General features: G+C 40.5%; 1 protein-coding gene across 2 annotated transcripts in view; it reads left to right on the top strand.

Annotated features, from left to right (window-relative positions):
* The window catches only part of CCDC6 (coiled-coil domain containing 6), a 109,359-nt gene that overhangs the window by 60,629 nt on the left and 26,539 nt on the right, over window positions 1-22,191 (top strand). For both annotated transcript variants that reach the window (XM_049646127.1, XM_049646128.1), the window contains exon 3: window positions 8,129-8,257. In XM_049646127.1, coding sequence (XP_049502084.1) covers window positions 8,129-8,257 — 129 coding nt within the window. The remainder of the gene's footprint in view (window positions 1-8,128; window positions 8,258-22,191) is intronic.

Here is a 22,191-nt window from a genome sequence, read left to right as displayed (position 1 = left end):
CCCATCCTTCTCTCTCCTCCCCCCCATCCTTCTCTCTCCTCCCCCCCATCCTTCTCTCTCCTCCCCCCCATCCTTCTCTCTCCTCCCCCAATCAAAATCTGTGTATAACTTTTAGTTCCCCTGAAAAACTTAACCACTAATAGTGTGCCATTGACTGGAGGTCTTACCTATAACATAAATGGTCAATTAACACATATTTTTTATGTTATTTGTATTATATACCATCCTTTTACAGTAAAGTAAGCTAGAGAAAAAATGTTCTTAAACAAATCATAAGAGGGACACTTGGGTGGCTCAGTCAGTTACGTGTCTGACTCTTAATTTCGGCTCAGGTCATGATCTCACAGTTTGTGAGAATTCGCCCTATATCACCGTCTGTGCTGAGAGCCTGGAGGCTGCTTGGGATTCTCCTTCTCCCTCTCTTTCTGCCCCTTCCCCACTCGGGCTTGCTCTCTTTCTCTTTCTTAAAATAAAAAAAATAAACTTAAAAGAAAATACATTTATAGTATGGTACTGTATTTGTTAGGGGGAAAAAAAAACCTATGCCTATAAGTGGATTTCAGAGAAAAGAGCATTGAAGCTGGAAGGGACAGGAAAGTGCTAAGGCCTTGGGTGGGATCGTGCCTGCCATGTTGGAGGAGCAGCAGAGAGGCCAATGTGGTTGGAGTGGAGTCTTGGAGGGAGAGGAGTAAGAGTTGAGATTGAGGAGGTAATGGGTACTGGGGGTTTGGTGGCCAGCATGCAGATCACGTAGAGCCATTGAGCCATAATCATGAGTTTGGCATTCACTCTGCAGTGGGAGCCATGGGGGGCAGGCAAGGGGTTTGAACAAAGTAGTGAAATGATCTTGCCTTGATTGCTATCTCAAGAAGAAATTATGGAGTGGAGGCAAGGTGGGAGCTAGGCTGTCTATTATAAGACTATTCCATAATCCACACTGAGATAGGGTTGATTGTTCTAGGATGTGGTAGTAAAGATGGTGATCATTGGGTTCTAGGTACATTTTGAAGGAATATCCTATTGGATTGAGGATGGATTAGAAGTGGGCATGAGCAAAAGACAGGCTCAAAACAGACTTGGAGATTTTGGCTTCCATGATTGGAAGAATATAGTTAACCATAATTTAAGATGGGAAAGACTTTAAGTGGAGTAGACTTGGAGTGAGAAGTTCAGAACTTCAGTCGAGTGGTCTAGACATCCATATGGAGATTACAGATAGGCAGCAGGGTAGATTTCTTTTAACAGAGAAATTTGGAGTATTGCCATTAAGTAATGCCTAGAGAAGAACAAAGACATGTCATTGGAAATCACATAAAGAGAATGCAAAGACAGGCCACAGTGTGAGAGAAGGTGTTTGCAACTTGTATAACTAACATGAGACTACAAATCAGTATGAAAAATGGACTGCTCCAAAGAAAATGGATAGAGACTTGAACAGACTCTTTGCACAAGCAGGTAGGCATATGAGCAGGAAACAAATGAACAAGTACACATTAGTAATCAAGAAAGGCAAAATAAAACACAAGAAGATATTACTAGAGAAGTCTTCTGTATGCTCTCAGGGAATGGAAATGGTTGCTGCTTTTAGAGCAGTTTGGCATTACCTAATGATACTGGAAATATTCACGGTGTGTGACTCAGCAGTTTCAGTCCTGGATATATTCATGATGTTTGCATATGTACACCAGATGTATACAAGAATGTTTTTTGTGGCATTGCACGTAATAGTAAAAAACCAGAAATGACCCAAATACTCATTGTCCATAGAGTAGACAAATTGTGCTCATCCAGCGGGATATCATAGGGCAGTAAAAATACTGTTCAACTAAGTAATGCAGGTGAATGAAATCCTAAGTTTATCTAGCAGAGGAAGCTAGACAAAAAAGAATGCAAAACCAAGCAAAACTAATGTTTAGAAATACATAGGCAATAAAATTTCTTTTAAAGAAAAAAATGCAAGGAGTTCTTACTATGAGTGAGAATCAGGAGAGCCATCACCCCTCAGAGATGGAGAGCTGTGATTTGGAAGGATACACTAGGCTCTGGGAGAGAGCGGGCAGTGTTAACATTTGTTGACTTAGGTGATGGTCACCTGAGAGTACTATATATGTAGTAATGGCACCCTTTATATTTACCTAGTTGTCTTGTTCATCCTGAGGCTTACTCTAAGGGAACAGTGTAAAGGAAGTGAGTCAGTGTTTGCATGGACAAGAGATTTGTCCATGATCTGGAGTGGAATTCACTATGTTCTGGTCACTGCTGTTCATGGAGCTTGCAGTCCTGTAAGAGTGATCGAGAATGTATACAGGAGCTCGAGGATGGCAGCACACATCAGGGATAAGGACGAAGGCTGTGAAGTCAGAGACCTGTGTTTCAACCCTGGATCTACTCCTCATCAGCTGTGTGATTTTGAGCAAGTTACTTGACCTCCCTAAGCTGTGGTTTTCTTCTTGGTAAAATGCAAAAGATAGTATCTGCCACAGAGTTATGGCCATATAAAATGCTTGGTACATAGTAACTAGTGCCTTAAAGTATTAGCTGCTTTTAGAAGTAGCTAATAGAAAGATACGAAACATGAACTAGACGTTATCATGCACACAGGTACAATGTGCTCCTCACAGCTTAAAGAAAGGGAGGATACAGTATGTTGGGGGCATGTGGGAAGGTACTGTACTGTGGAAGATGTTTTCTGAGCCATCGCTCACTTTGAATAGGTTGGAGGGAGGGATTCAGGCACTCTACCAGAGGGTACAGCACGACCAGGGTTGTGGAGGCAGGGGTGTGCAACCCCTGGACTGGAGTGGTTTCCAGAAGTGTTTGCCCAGCATCATGGGTTTCAGTTTTTTAAATTTATTATTTTAGTAAAAGAGTCTTTACTCTTTTAAGAGTAAGAGTAAAAGACATGAACTTTGCCTTTAACACAGTTACAACCATGTGCTGTTTTTTGGCACATCCATTCTTTGTTAGGTGTCTGGACCCTGAAGGCATTTATGCTCATGAACCTTAGACTGTCACTTGGGCAGAATGTGAAATAGCATGAGGAAAGCATGGGAAACTTGGATAGGATTGGATCATGGAAGGACTTGAATGTCATGCCAATGATGTTATACCTTTGCAGGTAAGTAGGGAACCATTGAAGGGTTTTGAGCAGAATGTTGATGTATTAATAGGGTTTGTCTGTCAGGATGATCTACACTGAATCTGGGGAGATTTATTAGGAGGCTTTGGCAGTGGCCCAGTGAAGAATAATAAAAGACTTGAACTAGATTGGGGCCATGAGCATACAAAGAAGAGGGTGGTTTGACAGCTGCTCTGGAGGCTGACTAAATGCCAACTGGTAACTGATATGAGGTGTTGATTGAGAACAATTGTACCAGTGACAGAAGGGGTTTGGAGGTGGGAATAAGTGTGGGCCCAAGAGGCATTTAGTGGTGATATAATGAATTTGAAACGGGAAGCTTTCTGCTCACACTCCTCAATAGAGTGGCTAAAAAGTTGGTTCATAAAAGACTCAATGTCTTTTCACCTAGTTTTGAACTTTTTTTTGCAAAGCTTCTATGAATAATATAATTGTGTTTGACATCCCAATGACTTCATGCAGTTATTGTCCTATGGTGGCCTTTACTTGGCCCAGTGCAGTTAGTTCTAGCTTTTGGTAGTTGTCGGTAAACCAAGGATGCTGGCTGTGGGATGGGGGTGTTGAGTACACAGAAGTATTAGCCTGGACTAGTGACAAAGAAGGTGGGAGCATCTTGGGTTTATTCTGAATTGCACTGAGAAAGCTGGGTCCTGGGGCTGGTGGCTGGAGGCTTGCCTCACTTGGCAGTAGCTAGATGGACAACAAACCCAGACTCGCAAACATGCTTCGCCCAGCCTGGGATTTGGCAAACTTGCTGCATGCCGGCTGGGAGGCTTGGCTCGACAGCCGACCTACATGTGCACCTGTGATGGTTCTCTTAGGTGAACAGTTTGCAGTGCTTCTACTTGCTAGTGAGAATTCGACCCAGAATAAAGGTCATGCAGTGAAGAATTCTGGAGTCTCTTACACAAGAGGGAGGCCTGGTTCACAGAAGTGGCTCCAGAAAGTCTTTATAAATTGTAAGATAGCAGTTGTGAGTGATCGAATGATGCTTAAGCCTAGCCTATTTGAGATCAAATTAATGTTATACTTGTCTTTTTTAACAGGCTGGAAGGTTGCTTTAGGGCTTCATATATAATGAGTTGATATGGTAACAAAATGCTCAAGTTTTAATACTTAGGAATTCATAGGTTTATAGTTTGTATCTTTGCTTATGGCTTTCAGTTATGTTGGTTTTGTTTTGTTTTTGATGGTGAAACCTAAGTAGCAAACTTATTCATGTAGCCCTAATTCCATTGAAAATGTGCTGCCAGTGGATCATTTGTTACATAATATAATTTCCATTCTACACTTTTTTAAATTAATGTTAACTATATTGCACAAATAGTCATAAAACCCTTGCATAATCTTTGTGATTGACTTTATAAAGTGTATTTATAGAAAATTCTGATTAAAAAATTAATCTGCCTAAGCCTTTTGCTTTAGATATATTTAAGGCACACACGTGAGTTTATTTCAAACACATTAATAGAATTTGCTTGACTGTTTACTTCTCAGTTTGAATGACTTGTGCTCTAGTTTAGGATCACTGACCTTCTTGGAAGATTTAAAGTTGCTCATAAAATGTTAAGACCTTTGATTAGAAATTTAAAATCATGCCTTGAATTTTATGCCTACACGTAGGAAATTTATTTCTGAGAGCTGGCTTGTGCCAGCCTGAACGAGGCTCCTTTTAGGGTTTTTGGTGTCATGAGCTGTGGCTTCTAGGCAGGTGGATTCGGGATGTTGGTTCAAGCCCTGTTGGGGCCGAATGACTTGGATTTACATGGTATCTGTTAAAAAACCAACAATTTCTGAATGTTCCTCAGGCGGACTCTGCAGTTGTTAGTTCCTCAAGATCCCTTTCTGCTCTCTCACCTTCTTGCTCATCTGAACTCTCATGACTTTGAAGGGGGTGTCTCTGTATCTGTGTGTTTCTCTTTGTATTGGTGGTTTCTTTGTTCCAAGGAAGAACCTATTTCCTGTTTCTGATGCTCTGTTCAGAAACTCCACGCTCTGCCCCGAAATTGGCTGTCACCTGAGAGATGTCAGAACAAAGCAAGCAGCAAAGCTGTTTGTTCCAGCCCTGACTTTCGGGGAATGATGAACACACACATCTTTTGGGGGATGATGAACACGGGCATCTTTGGCAGACAGATCTCAAGATGGCTTGATCTTTCCCAAATGGGTTAGTGTAACCCAGGGATCTCACTTGAGTTCTGGTGACAACAGCTTTACCATCAAATTTTCCTTAGGGGATATCTCTTGAGAGGGAAAAGCCTCTTAAAATGGAGAGCTTTTATGAATTTTATTACTAGTTTAATCTGTATTCTTAAAGGAAATACCTCATCAGATATTGACAATATAGACCATCTGTCTAAATAGGAATATTTTTCTGTAAGCCAATGACAGCCTTACCTTTTTCTCAGATTAACATTCTGGCTTTGTGGGCCAGACATGTTTCAATGTTAGATTGCATCCTTGATTGTTTTAATTTACCTCAGGGCAGAAGAATAATGCTAAAAAAAAGGGGGGGTTCTTTTAAATAAAAATGGCAGCAATTGAAAGCATATTGGAGGAAAACATACCTAGTGTAAAAACTACTATGCAGAATGTTTAAAGGTTTTAAGACTAAAGTTTATTTTTCTAAAACCAGTAGACACCATTTAAGCTTGGTGGTCATAAACTGTTCTAGGGCAAGGGTGACATCTTCACTCAAGATGTCCCCTGCGTCTAACGTAGTACCTACAGATGGAGGGTACACAGGTATGTTACAGAGTAAAAGTGTTAGGTGGGGATGGGCATGCTTTGCTGTTTCTTCCTCGTGAGTGGTCTTGTTGCATCAGGGTCTTTGTGTCTGAAGTGCCAGGAGCTCTTCTTGTTCCCTGTTGGTTTCTCTTGTTTCTTGTAATTACTGCTTGATCCTGCAGAACCTGAGTTTTAAAGAACGAGCTAAAAATAGACTTGTCACTGTAAGTGCTTCCTTGCATCTGCTTTTTTCCTGGGTTCCTGCAAGGTTGACCAGTTTTTCTTGAAGTTGCACATCAAAAACAGTTGGAGAAAGAAGCATCTGTTTCGTCAACATTTCCAGCTTAGAAAACTGTCAGACTTTAACCTTTTTTTTAACCAAGTATGTGCTTGCAGAGCAGTGGTAATTGTGTCGGTGTGGTGAGGGTTTGGTGCAGCCGTATAGAGGTTGCTCAGGCCTGGCTAATCTTTTTGGGTTGCCCGTCATGCCATATGCAGGGTTTACCCAGAGACACAGCGTCCTCCAGGCAAGTGTCTGTGGCGTCTTGTTTTCTGTTGGGTCGTTTGACTTTTAAAAAAAAAAAAAAATTTTTTTTTAACATTTATTTATTTTTGAGACAGAGAGAGACAGAGCATGAACAGGGGAGGGGCAGAGAGAGAGGGAGACACAGAATCTGAAACAGGCTCCAGGCTCTGAGCTGTCAGCACAGAGCCGGACGCGGGGCTCGAACTCACGGACCGCGAGATCGTGACCTGAGCCGAAGTCGGACGCTCAACCGACCAAGCCACCCAGGCGCCCTGGGTCGTTTGACTTTTTAAACGCTAAAGATGCACTAGATGCTAGCAGAGTCTGAAGCTGATTCCTCCTAGGTTTGCTCAGGATCCAGTGGGAGAATACTGGCTTGGGGTTCAGAGCAGAATGTGGGTCCCAGCCTCCACTGCCTTCAGCTGAATTATCTTGGTCCAGTCTCCTGTTTTGTCACATAGGAAATGGGAGTGATCACGCCTGCCTAATGCATATGAAGAACCTGGTACACAGTGTCTGCCTGAAGAAGTGATTTTGAGGGTGAAAGTAGGCAGCAGTGTCCTCTTAGACCCCCACATAAAAGTACATGTGTTTCATTGTTTTTAATGGCTTTTACTTAATCTCTCTTGGGCCCTGTTGCTGTCATTCTCTCCAACCCCTGCTGTGAATGAACACTCCCAATTGAGAATGTTAGAAATTAGAACCCCAGTTGTCATTTCCTCAATTCCCCTTTGGTTTTGATGGTTGGGGGACCTTTTAAAAATACTTTTCAGTGACACCATAACCTTATCTTTTGTTTCTTTTATTTTTTTAGAGAGAGCGTGAGCAGGGGGAGAGGGGCAGAGAGAGACAGAGAGAGAGAGAAAGAAAGAAAGAATATCTTAATCAGTCTCAATGCAGAGCCCTGCATGGGATTTGATCCCATGACCTTGGGATCATGACCTGAACCAAAATCAAGAGTTGGACACTCAACCGACTGAGCCACACAGGCAACCCTAACCTTATGTTTTACCTGCATAAATAAGAAGCCTCCCTCCTGGGCTTTTAGGAAAGACGTAGGAGGTGTGATGTACAGTCTCATTATAGAAAGATAATTAATTCTACTGGTTTTTGCCAAAGGATGCTTATTAGTATATTGAGACATAGCATTCAGAATAATTTACTAAATATGTTTTGTGATTGTGACATCTCTTCCTTCTTTACACACATATAAATCTGAGTAAACTAATTCATTTAATTAAAACTGACTGTAAAATTTCTATTTTTAATATAATTTTTATGGTATATAGTTTGAAAAGTACTGAAGGGTGTGTGTGTGTGTGTGTGTGTTTGAATAGGGATATTTTTTGAAAACGTTAGTTTTATATTTGAAGTTTCCATCCTTACCTCATCCCTAGCTTCCCAATTCCTCTCTACAGAGGCAACAACTTCTATGTTTTTAAAAACTAAACAATCTGTATTTAATCATGGTTTGATGCTCAGGTGTATTTGCCCTGTCACTTGTGGCCTTTTGGCTCAGGCCAGGAGCTTATGTACGTGGACTCTAACTTGTGGTTGTGAATTAGAGGACCCTCGGAGCAGGTTACACACTAGGTGTGCACTTGGGTGTCAGCAGAAATGAGGATTGTAGCTTCTGTGATGATACTTCTTACTCGGTGTAATCAGCTTATGGAGCCGGTGTTTCCGTGGCTTTTGAGTGTCTCAATTCCCATGTCTGTGATTTTTCCATTTTCCAGTTGCAGCATGAGAAAGCTGAACTAGAACAGCATCTCGAACAAGAGCAGGAATTCCAGGTCAACAAACTGATGAAGAAAATTAAAAAACTGGAGAATGATACCATTTCGAAGCAGCTTACATTAGAGCAGGTAAGAATCTATAGTTTTCTCAATACACTTTTTTCCTCATATTATTCTCCCTCACCTTATTCTTTTTGGCCTCAGATACCCTGGGGCATGTGAGTGAAAAATATTTTTCAGCTGTTTCTTCCCACAGTGGAGACTTCATTTTTGTAGTAAGATTGACAAGTCTGTGGAGCACCTGCTCTCTCTGTCTCACACTTTCTCTTTTTTTAACTGCAATTAATAAAGTTTCTGGAGATATACTGTGATGTACTGACTTACAGGTAGGAAATGTTAGGTTCCTTTTACAAAGGGGGAACAATGTGTTTTTAACCACAGGATAGATTGTGTGAAAGTTCCTGAGACAGTGTTGCTGTGGAACTAAAACTTTTTTTTCAGGGATTCTTGAGAAGAGGCAATTAGCATTTTTCTTCTTTGAATTATTAGCAATATGATATGAACGCTATCTTTTCCCAATGTGATTTGTTGGTACAGATATGGAGGCATAGATTTGGTTGCTTATCCTGACTCAGCCTCTCATTAGTTGTATGACCTTGCATTACCTTCTCTGGGCCCAGCTTTTCCATTTGTAAACAGAGAAGGGCAAACTAAAATCAGGAATGGCGAGCTTAACCAGGTACAAAAGGTGGCAAGTCATAGTGTACAATCCCTTTGTCCACTGCCCTCCGCACATGTTGGTGTTTGAGCCGGGTCCTCGCCTTGGGAGTCCAGACTGGGTCTTGTGCTCCTTCAACACACAGAACTGTGGGCAGCCATTGTCAGCCCATCTGTGTTAGTATGTTGACAAAAGTACCTGTTATCCCTAGTCTAGATGCTCCCTAATGCTTTTGCCCCAATCGAATGTCCTGAAATTTTACTTTCCCTAAGCTAATTATAAGAAGCTGACCATACTGTACAGCGATGTGGTTTCCATGTAAAATTCAGTGTATTGACGAAGGTCTTTTAGCTCTTTGTAATTTCAATCCTGATTGTCAGTTTGACGGTTTGGCTAAGCCTTTCATGCAAAGTTGTCTGATTTATCCCGACTTTAGGGTCTTTCTCTGTATCTTAGTTCATGCTGACTGATTGTGAAATCTACCCAGGGCCGTTCTAGTTCCATTATTTTACCTGAGAACGAAATGGTGATGGGAATGTCAGGTTTGGGAAGAAGTCCAGGTTGGCTTTAAACTCATCTAACTGACTTTTGTTTTCTGTGTTATTCTTGTATCTCCCTATATCAAAAGAAAGGGATGTCACTGGGTTTTCTAAGATTGTGAATAATGGTCCTAAAAACATTTTTCTATCCCTTCCAGGTAAAAGAAAAAAAAGGTCTATTTTCAAAGGTTGGCTATTTGATATACATCCAGAGTAATCTATATTTACCATTCATCTTTGGAATTCAGATGCAGTATCTAAATTTGGAAAAATCCACATGCTGTTGGAAAACATTTTGTTCCAGAGTTCACCTGTTTAATTCCTAGGATAGGGGACAACCAGTTCCGTTCAAGTTAAAGCTTTGAAGATTCTTGTTGAAGGTCTCTGACACACCAAATACTTGTTACTGATACTTGTTCATCAAGAGCTGACCAAGTGAAATTCTCAATGCTTTGTATTGTGAGAACTTCATTTGGTCACAGCGTTCATGGTGATGGCTGAGTGTAATGGCTTCTTTCTTGTATTTGCAGAAGTTCTTAAGGAGTCTGTGGGACAGGGGCTGTGATCCAGGGTTTAGTGTGGCCACAAGGTGGAGGTAGTGGTCTGGCATCAGAGAGAGGACAGTTTGGTCTAGTCTATGGGAGAGAGAGAACGAGTTGTTGTACTCTCTAAGGGCTCCAGCGACTTTCATAATGGAAACCCTTTAAAATGATTCCAAGGCATACATTCTTGCCAGGTTAATGACTTAATACACATTTAGGGTTATTTCAGACCTCAACAATTAAGAAATGGATTTCCACAATGGAATATATGCATTGTAAAGCCCTATCCTGAAAATAAGCCTCGGATCTGGGATGTAAAGTTTCTATTTAACATCTTTAAGTGTTTACTTATTTTTGAGAGAGAGTGCGTACATGCGTGCACACGAGTGGGAAGGGGCAGGGAGAGAGGGAGACACAGAATCAGAAGCAGGCTCCAGGCTCTGAGCTTTCAGCACAGAGCCCCACACGGGATTCAAACCCACAAAGGATGAGATCATGACCTGAGCCATAGTCGGACACTTAACCGACGGAGCCACCCAGGGGCCCCTCAAGGTCCTGTTTTAATTAAGATGAGAAACTGCCCCCACCCCGACCCCTGCTTTGTTTTAGTATGTCCAGGATGATTAAATGTTGGGGATCTTTTGCTGTATTTTGTTTAGCTACAAATAATTTTAGTCAATGCTTAGGCGGGAGCAGTTTTTTCCCCTCCAGTAGAAATAAATCTCTGTTTCTATGAATGTGATCTGATCCTCTCTTAGGATTATCATCCATATGATATACTATATGTCACAGTCTCTGTTATAGAATATATTCTGTATCATAGGTTATCAGAAGAGCAAAGGCATGTACTATATTATGTATTATATAGATTTATATGTAGTACATGGCTTTGCTCTTCTGACAATAAACATAGTTTTTAAACTGTAAGCTATTTGAAGGCAATTATCCCATGTGTCTTATGGTATACCACTGCTTTGCTGGAAGAGTTTAAGTGTAGATTTGGCCAGGTAACTGTCATTTGTGTTTTGGAAGGAGGTACAGTATAGTGTTCAGGGCCTGGATACTGGATTCAAGAGGAACTGGATGTGAACCTGGTTCTTCTGCTTAATATCTTAGTTCACTTTTCGGGGGTGGGTAGTAGTGGTGGTAGTGGCTTTATTGAGATATGATTCACATACCATAAAAATCATCCATTTAAAATGTACAACTCATTGGCTTTTAGTATATTCAGAGTTGTGTAGCCAAAACCACAAACAATTTTAGAGCATTTTCATTACCTCAAAAAGAAACCCTGTACCCTTCAGCTGTCACTCTGAATTTCCCATTCCCTTTAAGCAGCCACTACTCTGTATTTGCTCATGCTGGATACTCAATAAAAATGAAATCATATATAGTATGTCATCTTTTGTGAGTGGCTTCTTTCATTTAATAAAAGGCTTATATCCATGTTATAGCATGTATCGGTACTTGACTCCTTTTCCTGATTGAATAATGTTTCACTGTGTGGATATATCCTATTTGGTGTATGTGTTCATCATTTGATGGACATTTTGGGTTGTTTCCATCTTTTGGTTATTAGGAATAATGCGGCTGTGAACATTCACGTACAGTTTTTCATGTGGATATATGTTTTCATTTTTCTTGGGCATATACCTAGGAGTGGACTTGCTGGATTACATGGTAACTCCATGTTTACCTTTTGGGGAGAGTGCTAGACTGTTTTTCAAAGTGGCTGTGCCATATTGATTATAGCATCCTGGTAAATGTGAACTGGTATCTCATTGTGGTTTTGTATTTCCCTGGTGACTAATGATTTTGAGAATCTTTTCATGTGCTAATTGGCTATTTTTTATATCTTTGAGAAAAATGCCCATTCAGGATCATTTTATTATTGAATTCTAAGAGTTCCTTATATATTCTAGGTACAATTCCCTTATCACATATATCATTTGCAACTCACATGCCAGGGGACCCTCACTGTAGACTAGTATTAGTCTGGTCAACATGACTTTAGTCTTTTATGTTTTGTTTTGCTTTGTTTTTTTAACTGGTGGTCACTGCCTGCAAACCCTTATTTGAGAATTTTTGTTAAAACATGGTCATTGTTTGTCTCTTATTTGGAATTCACATTTTCTTAGGAGACAGTAAGAATATCTAGAACTTGGAATATTCTTTTAGTGTCAAGATATCTTAATCTTGAATGTTTTCTGCCAACCAGGAAGAGTTTTTATTATTTCTCTGGAGAAAGATAACTAGCATCAAAAGGTAGTCCACATTAGCCTATTTATTAAGTGAAGTTCAACTCAGCAGCTCTGGAGGGCCCTCTGTGCACTTGGCATGGAAAACTATGGGAAAGAAGAAAATAGTGGCCATAAGCAGGTGCACTAGATACTTAATCATTGTTAGGTAGTACAACAGAAAAAAGTGGAATAAGTTAATGGAGAATTAGTCCCATAATTCAGCTAACATTTACATCGTGAACAGGATTGCCTGCCAGGTACCAGATGCCTTACTCTTTTTCTTTTCTCTAGCTGGCATAGTGAGTATAGTTTTCTCTGTTACTTCTGGAATTTGGTCCATCATCTTTTATCTGAGCTATATCCTGTTCCCAAAGCAAAGACACTGTTTGTCTAAAACTGTATTCAGAATTGGATGGCAATTTCATTCATTAGGATCCATTTTTTTAATCTATCTGTATTAAAGTTTATTTAAGTCATGTCTTCAACCGGTATGGGGCTCGAACTCACGACCTTGAGATGAAGAATTGCTTGCTCTTCTGACTGAGCCAGCCAGGCACCCCTCATTAGCATCCGTTTATAAACATCGTATCCCATGTAGTTCTTAGGGAAACTCTCACCTTGGTTCAAATCTTCCTTCCATCTGAATAAACTGTATGCCTTCAGGCAAGCAATTGAGCTCTTTTGTGAAATAGACATTAGTACCTAATTCCTAGGTGTGTTGAGGGGATTAATGTTGCATCCTGCCCTTCCTCACACTACATGCATATTGAAGTTCTTCATTCCTCCACTCAGAATCCTTCCAGTGTGGACTGCACAGCAAGAGATAAGTTAACATGGCAACCCAGTACACTGATGTTTTTGTACCCGTATATATGACTGGGACAAGTTCCATAAGACAACATTTCTTTTGATTCTCTATTGAATTCCATTTCATTTTTAGCAAAATGTAGGTCACAGTGGACTAATTTCACAATCCAATAATGGTTCATGATCTGCAGTTTGAAAATCATGTTCTGCTGTGTGCCATGCTTTCTTGCCCCCACATCTCCATGGATCTGTTTCCTCTGCCTGGACCGCTTTTCTCCCTCGCCTGCCCCATTGTCCTTCATCTTACCTGACTTTCCTCCTCCAGGCAGTTAGGGGCGTTTGCTGTAAAAGTATTTACATAATGATCACTATTTCTCTTGTAATACTTGGTACACAAACAGCAACTAGCAAACAATTATACGAAGTGTTTCTTCCCTATAAGTTTTCTAATAAATTGAAGGAGGGAAAGCACAATGTTGACCTCACCACCGTATCCTGGTGACTCACATCTATTAAGCTCTCCAAAAATGGTAGCTGCTGCTGTTAATAATGAAAGTTTCCATCTAATTACTATGGTACTTTACCCTACCCATTTTCCAGGAAAATGAGAATGCATATTATTTGAGCCACAAATGTCTCACCACCTTCCTTGACCTTGTCTCCTCAATTTATGAGTCAGAATGTGCTCAAGTGTCATTTGTGACCCAGCCCCTTTGGCTTTCTTTTGTGCCCATGCTATAGTTAGTGCATTTGTATGGTACATATCCTGTATTAATTCAGCACATCTTTGTTATGTGCCTGCTCTCTGCACAAACTCTGCTAACAAAGATGATGTTAGGTCCCAGCCTCATGCAGTCTGATCTCCTGTTCCAGGAAGGCCAGTGAAGAGGGATGCTGTATGCATGGCTGTGGTGGAGGGGAGCAGTGAGGCCTCTGTGGTGGCCCCGACCCCCTTTCCCCTACAACCACGGGAGACACCCCAAAGCTCCTTGGCACCGGGTTTAATTATTTGTTAATGGACACACGTGGTTGGATAGATCTAAATCCAGCCTTGTTGCGGAGAAGGAGAGACTGAGAGGAGACAATGGGAGAGAAGACTTGCAGTAAAAAGTGAGTGTCAGCACTGTGTGGAGTAGAGATACTGGAGACAGAGAAGAGAGCTCATGAAGAAGATGTGAAATTGAATCCTTCCTCTTTGCTACTGGGCAAGGAAAGAGAAGGAGTTGCATCTTTGGTGTCTTTGAGGGCATAGTTTATCTTTAGAGTCAGCATTTTGCATGAGGCAACCACGTAGCTGTAGGCCTCAGTGGTTACCTTCAGCCTGGCAGCATCAGGTGCTTACAGAGGCTTGACAAGACCCCAGCTTACAGGATCATTGCAGAGGTGACACCCACTTATCCTGGTGTCTCTCACCATCTGTCCAGCAAATGCAGAGGCTGGGGTTTAGAGTGATGCATTTCAATCCTTAGGACAAGATTTAATTTTGTTCTTTTTTTTTTTTTTTTTTTTTTTTTAAGTGAAACAAGGACACATTTAGTGTATTTTAAGTTCTATTAGGAAGAAAGGAGGGGCACCTGGGTGGCTCAGTCGGTTGAGCATCTGACTCTTGATTTCAGTTCAGGTCATGATCCCAGGGTCATAGGATGGAGCCCTGCATTGGGCTCCATGCTGAATGTGGATCCAGCTTAAGATTCTCTGTCTCCCTCTCCCCTTCCCCTGCTTGAGCATGTGCGCGCGCGTGCTCTCTCTCTCTCTCGCTCTCTCTCTCTCTCTCTCTCTCTCTCTCTCAAATAAAAATTTAAAGAAAGAAAGGAAAGTTTTAGGTTTCCAACTCTTAGAATAGTTGCTCTTAGTGAAGGATACAAGATGGCCTTTCTGACTTACTTGTATACAAAATAATTCATTCAAAATACAAACCAGTTTTGCATCTTTGGTTGATCTTTTTTTAGCTGCTGTGGAGCCAAGGTATTTTTAAAATTCACAGGGAATGTGGCCCTACTGGGTTCTATTAGAATTCCATTCACATTAACTGCTGCCCTTGCAGATTCTGGCAGTGCGAGGAATCTGGGTAGTACCTGCTGATTTCTGTGTGCCGTTTTTCCCCCCAAAGAACAACCATGTTACTTGGGGTTTACTTCCATTAAAGAGATGAAATTTAGTGACCACTGCATACTTTGAAATTTGATTTCAAGTGCTAATCTCAAATTATGGAAATCATGGGAGTTTTTAATTAAATGTTTATATGAAAATAATCTATTGCTCTTTCAAGAAAAATTGGAAGACACAGAAGTACACAAATGATAAAAACATTACCTGGATTACAATCCACCCCTCAAATAACTATTCATATTTCTTCTTCATCTTCCCCCTTTTTTTCTTTGTTCTTCTTTTAAAAAAAACTGTAGGGTATTACAATTTGCTACCCTGATTTTATTTTTTAATAAAACATCATAACTTGTGCCTGCACATTTATGCAAAATGCATTAGGGTACAGCCAGACGTAATCATAGTAAATCCTGAAGTTAGCTGGGTGGCAATTTGATTGTAGCAAATCCTTGAGGGTGTTTGGGTTGCTTGAGAAGCCTGGGTACAAGCATCTTACCTACTGCTTATTTGGGAAATCTGGGAAAAAGCCTCAAAGCATAACTGAAAAATTAGTGGAATTTTGTGCCTTGAAAGCAAGCAAGCTGGGGGCACTCCTCCAGTAGTGAAAGGAAGCATCAGTGGGCTCTCTTTTCAGTTGATTTGTAATCCAGAAAACAGGATGTCATGAAGCCAAGGATGTCATGAAGCCAACTGAGAGGTCCCAACTCCAGACTTGGGAAAGTAAACTCTGAGTTCTGTCAGGGACACAGATAAGGAAGTCTTTCTGCAGGATATGGGGGAAAAAATCCCTCAATTTCTTTGCTAGATCTCATTTCAATTAAGTAGAAAAACGCACTGTGTTTCATCTTGTTAGACTTTATTTTGAAGTATCAGATAACACCTGCTATGTGGATCAGTTGGTGCAAATGATGTTGCATAGTGGCAGGGAAAAAATTCAAAATGTGTTTCCTGTGTAAGGAAAGAGATACCTCCCCATGATCCAACAGTGTATTTCTGGTCATGCATGTATGTATGTAAAAACTCTCGCCAGTTAAATTGAAGTCCATTGGTATGTTACAGTAAGGGCAATAACATCCAGAGAGTACTGTACTCAGACTTTCTCGTTGCTTGTGATTTTGAGATGCATGAAATCTGTTTATGACCAGAGCAGTAATTTGGTTGATGACTTAGAAAGGGCATTTTCCTTAGCTAAACATGCATGGCTAATGAATGAATGTCTAAGTAAATCCAACATCTCTATGTAAGGAAGTGGGATGGATGCAGTAATGACTTTTCATGGCAACTTCCATTTTGGATAAAGCATATCAAGAGAAGTTTCCCTAATGTTATTTTCTTAAGCTTATTTTAGATAATGGACTGGTGGTTGCCACTGATGTGATACTGTATCTACAACATACACTGTGTTATGACTTCTTTCCCAGGTCTTCTCCACTGCAGTCTGGATGTGGCAAAAGAATGTACACCCTGTTCCATCAATGGTACTTATGTTAAAAGTCCCCTAAAATTATTTACCCACTATGCAAATTTGTATATTATCCCAGTTAAGTGATGAAAACTTAAGTCCAGAAACCATATGAATCTGAATAATTCTGTGTGTGTGTTTTTTTTTTTCATAAAAGGCCTTCATTTCTCAGCATCACTGAATAAAAGTTTTAAACTTTAATAAAATTTATTAAACTGGTAAAATGATGAAATAATGTCATTTTTACATGTTAATATTGATGCGATATTAATATTGTCCTGAAGTTCAGTTCATCAGAAAACAAATCTAATTTTTATAGGAGAAGTCTTTGAGAAAATATATTTGGAAGCTGTAGTATAGAAGGTTGACTCTGGGTTATCTGGAAAATTCTCAGAGTATTTCAAGTAGCTGACACTTCACTATTATCCTCTGAGATTTTATTGGCTTATTCTGGATTTTGTATATATAAATTATCATCTTCAGTTAATGGATGTACTGTTAAATTGTACTGGGAACTTTCACTTTTAAGATCAGACATCTTTAAATTTCTTCTGTTACAAAAATAGTAAGTGTTCATTAAAGAATTGGGTGGGAGCAGGAAAAGGCAGGAAGAGAAATTATCACCAATATTCTGTTCACCCAAGGGGCAGCCCTAATTATCTTGCTGTATAGTTCTTTATGTTTTTTTTTAACATCTTTTTCCTTTTTTTCCTCTATCAGTATATTCCTGATGTACATAGATAGATTTTTCCCTTGTGATTTTGACTTCTTGGACTTAAAAGTGAGCAGCCTTTCTCTCCTTTTTTGTTGCTCTTCACTGACCAGCTTCCCTCGGTTCTTATTTGGCTTTGCATTACACTAGCAGTGGTGATGACCTAGAACTTGGTTTTAATTTTGAAACCAGCCTGCAGCTTGGTTAATCAGATAGGTACCTGGGGGCTCGGTGGTTTATGAACACCTGTCTTAACTCATCTGTAATAAAATCTGTAATAAAAATTGGCAGTTCAGTTTCTTAAAAAAAAAAAATTTTTTTTTTTTTTTCTTCAGAAGGCAAGGGTCAGATATCTTCCACCTAGGAGGAGCATTGTCAGGGTTGGGCAAAATTCCAATGATTGCCTGAACAGACACCAAGAGAGGCACTAACAGAGTGTTTTTAAGTTTTACTCCATGTCTGTTGCTTTAATTTGCGAACAAGGCTTTGCCACAGAGTAAGGACCATGATGTATTATTATACTCAACTCTTTTAATGTGAGTTGCCCCTGATCTGTTTTAATAGCCCCCTCATGAATCCTGTTCTTTCCTATGTCTATGTAAAACCTTGATTAACTTGAATGTATTGGCAAAGTAGGATGGGATGAGATCTTTTATTGGCTCTACTCCTTGTAGTAGAAACAAAAGGGTCTTATCCCATTGGGGCTGCTAGAACAACATAGACTGGCTTTGTTTCTCATTTCTCATGGTTCTGGAAGTTGGATCTGGATCCTGGTGTGATGGAGTCCCGATGAGGACCTTCTTCCAAGTTGCAGTCTGCCCACTTCCCCTTGTATCCTCATGTGGGGGAGAGCAGACAGCAGCAAGCTTCAGGGTCTCTCTTGACTTCTAGAAAGGACATGAATCCCATCATCAAGGGGGTCATGACCTCATGACATCAACTAAACCTAATCACCTCCTAAAGGCCCCACCTCCAAATACCATCACATTGGTGGTTAAGGCTTTACCATATGAATTTGGGGGGGGGGGGGGAGACACAAACATTCAGCCATTGAAAAAATACATTTTTTTTTTTTTTACTGTAATTTAGTCATTTTCTGAATATTTACTGTTATTTTCCCAAGTGGTTCTGTTGTATCTCCAGGGTCACCACTTTGAACATCTATAATGGTATTATATAACAAATTGATTGGCAATTGGGCTAAATTATCAATAGCCTTCAGATACTACCTAACTTGGAAAGTTCGGGGGGATTGTTGTGCTAATCCATAGTACCCACTTGTTTTCTTAGGGTTTATCTTTCTCTTTTAGGAAAAAAAAAATCTAGTCAACTAAGAGTTTGGTTAATATAGGTCTTCGAGGACTCTGTGATTTCTTTTTTATTTTATTTATTTATTTATTTATTAAAAAAAATTTTTTTTAATGTTTATTTATTTTTGAGACAGAGACAGAGCATGAACAAGGGAGGGTCAGAGAGAGAGGGAGACACAGAATCTGAAGCAGGCTCCAGGTTCTGAGCTGTCAGCACAGAGCCCGACGCGGGGCTCGAACTCACAGACTGTGAGATCATGACCTGAGCCGAAGTCGGCCACTTAACCGACTGAGCCACCCAGGCGCCCCTGTGATTTCTTTTTTAAACATGGGGTACTCTCCTTACATTGTCACCACCTAAACTACCCTCTCCTGTATGTTGTAACAAACTGTGTGTCTGTGTTCTGTTTGTATGATAGCTCTTATTTCATGGGCATTTCCCTCTCTTTTATTATCTTGGATTAGTTGTAATGGGCTGCCTTCCAAAATTTGTTTTTTAAGCCATAGGTTTGGGGCTCAAAATATATTTTCCCATGGAAACAAGGATAATATTGTTAGACTAAAACTTTTTAATATAGATTGAACAAAGTTCACTAAGACCTTCCAAGATTCTAGGATTGAACACGATGGTTGTTAAGCCGAAGTTCTCCTGAGGCTTTTTGGCTAACCATTTCTTTCTCATACCTCTGCCCCCAGTGTCCCAGTTCTCTTTAAATCAGAAAATGCTGCAGTGAGAAAGAAGTGTGATGGTGTTTGGAGCCATCTCTCGGCCACCCCCTACCTTTTGCTTTTTTGGTAATGGGTCAGTATCTGCCCACTGAGAAGATACAGATAGGATGGGCTGTGAATTCAGATGAGCCAGCTAGATTTATTATACTCAAAGTTTATCCACTAAAGTTTCTATATTTATTTTGGGAACATAATAAGAACTCCTGGTCTGACATTAATTAACTTGCAATGGAAAGGAGAGCTACTGAAGAGAAGAAAAGAATTTGGCAGTCCATTGAACTGACTTAATTATAAAGCAGGCTTTCAAATGAGTATTATACAAATCCGTGATATCCATTGGTGCTGAGTGCTCGCAGAATCAGCAGTCAGAGTGGCTTGGGTTTGCCCGAGAATTTGATGTTGGCGATAGATGAATGGGCGCCTGTTGTACGAACACTGAATGTAAAAAGCCCTCAGGTATTACTAGGAAGGAGTTGGGGAGAGGATGACAGTTAGAGACCAGCATAAGGAAAGCAGTGTGTCACTGGGCCGATGTTTCCATTCAGGCAAGACTCTCTGACTTCCTACTCTGTAAACTCAACATACACTGTCAGTTTTGAGGACTGTCTGGTATCAGGACAGTGCAAGCATGGAAAAATCTACTTCTGTCTGAATCGGCAGAGCTGGTGTGTATGCTCTGGCTCCAGATGTATAGGTTGTGGAATTAGACAAGAGGTGGAAGGGCAACTCTGATCCAGAACTTAAGAGAGTATTAATCATAATCATAATTAATCATGATAATATCATTTCCTCTAACTTCTTTGCCCTTTAGTGTCAGAGCTCCTCAGCAATGCAGAAAAGTTGAGATTTTTAATTTTTTAAAAGCATTCATTCATTCATAATTCATTTATTGAAAAGTTGAGATTTTTTAAAACTGAAAAAACCCTGAAAGACCCTACCCTTTCTAAGGCTTAAAGATAATGTGGACTCCTACAGCACTGCCCGCCTGTGTAATGAAACCCCTGCGTCTGAGCCGTTGAGCTGCGGCCTCCTGTGTCGTCTGCTTCGTGGAAGTAAGTTCATAGAGCATTGGTACAGCAAACCCAGCTTTCACAGGAAGCCTTGGTTCACTGAAGGCAGTAAATTGATAACTTGTAGCTCAACCAGTAGGTGCTGAAAAGAACCTGAGACTCACATACCTTTTCTGCTTGTTTCTCCCGCTCTCTTACCTGTGTCGGCATCGTGTCAGACTCCTAAACTACCCTCTGCTCTGCTGCTCCCAAGAATTGTTGGCCCGCAAATCAGAATAACTTACCCTAAATCTTACTTTCCCTTCAGGATCCCCATAGTTGAGGGTTGGACAGGACCCAGTTCTTTTGGCCACCGTGGTGACTGCTCCCACTCCTATCCTGGTGATATCGCTTTGCCAGAGTCACACGATCTCCCAGGGCAGTGGTCCCTTGGCGCTGAAATGAAAGGATGGCCTTAGATGGTTCTCTTGCTCCCCCCATCTCTAAGGGTCTGGAGCTGAACTGGCTCAGACTGAAGACAGCTGCCATCTTAAGCCTCACAGAGAATGATAGTGGCTAGTCCTGGAGGGGACCACACAGGTCAGGTAGGCCAGGCTTCTCATTTAGTGGATAAGGATCTGCTCACAGCCACATGCTTAGTAAGTTGTACACGGGTAGAGACAGCTTTGTCTTGATTTTGCTTTTCAGAGTTATTGATTAGCATTATGCATGATTACTCTAAAATTAAAAGCAATTTGGTATAAGTTTACTAGGCATCCCTATGGTAAAACAATTCCTAGCTTGAAATTTTCCTTGCTTGCCAAGTACTCTCTATAATGCTTTTAGTTAAACATGGGAACAGGATCCTTACAGGGTAAATGCCTTGGAATTTTGTTTCTTTAAAAAAATGGCTGTAAATTGTACTTCAAAGCTTGGCTAAACATGTGGTCAGTGCAGAGAATCACGCAGTTTAATAGGTGTTCCATGAGCTGCTCCAGGGTTTCTCCCGGTTGCTGCAGGTTGAAAGTATCTGACATTCCGAAGAGCATTTGTGCATTCGCGTGCTCCCAGCTTCACTGCACAGAATGCTTCTGACTTGTTCTGAGTCCCCACCACCCTCCCCACCCCCATGCAGGGAAGGTATTTCTAAGCTGTATTTTCATTTGACCATGTGATCTTGGTTTATTCACTGTTAATAAGATCTGCTCTGGTTGCTTTAAAAGCCTACGGTTTATACATGGTACTGGTCTCATTTTACTGTGTACACAGGGACCTCTGATCAGTGAGGGGTCTCTGTGACCTGCTAAGGACATCTTTGCAGCTGTGCAATCAGAAATAATTTGTTGACTCGGTGATTGAAAAAGTGAATTGCTACTGGTTGAAGAGACAGCACAGGGGCAGTACCATAGCCATTCTCTCTTAAAAAAAAAAATCTGTTACAATTATTTAATATCTCAAACATGTAGAGAAGTGTAAGAATGATATAACACATTCCCTCTACTGTGGCTGTGGAATTTAGCATTGCACTCTCTATCCCTCTTGCCAGCCTTGTTTTTCTTCATCTCTCTTTTGCTCTCCACCAAAGTATATAACTTATTTCACTTACTATCTATGCCCCCACTAAAATGTAAGTGTCATGAAGGGCAGAAAATTCTGATTTTTTGGTTCCCTGCCAGTGGCCTTGTTCACAGTATTCACATATTGTCCAGTATTGATTGATTAAATGAATTTTTCCATGTTTGCTTCTTTTCATGGAGTAGAGTGCATTTGGGGGTTTCCTTTGCAGCTGCATACTTTCCCCCAAATCAGATCTTTCTCTTCCCTACCTCCTCAGAAGTTACTAGTATTGTGCATCCTTTAATCAGTATGTAGAATTGTCTTGAGGTGTTTGAGTTCTTTATATACATGG

Source organism: Panthera uncia, chromosome D2 (genome assembly GCF_023721935.1).
Source record: "Panthera uncia isolate 11264 chromosome D2, Puncia_PCG_1.0, whole genome shotgun sequence".
NCBI lineage: Eukaryota > Metazoa > Chordata > Mammalia > Carnivora > Felidae > Panthera > Panthera uncia.
The sequence above is the reverse complement of the archived record's forward strand: the minus strand, read 5'-3'. Positions and strand labels throughout refer to the sequence as shown.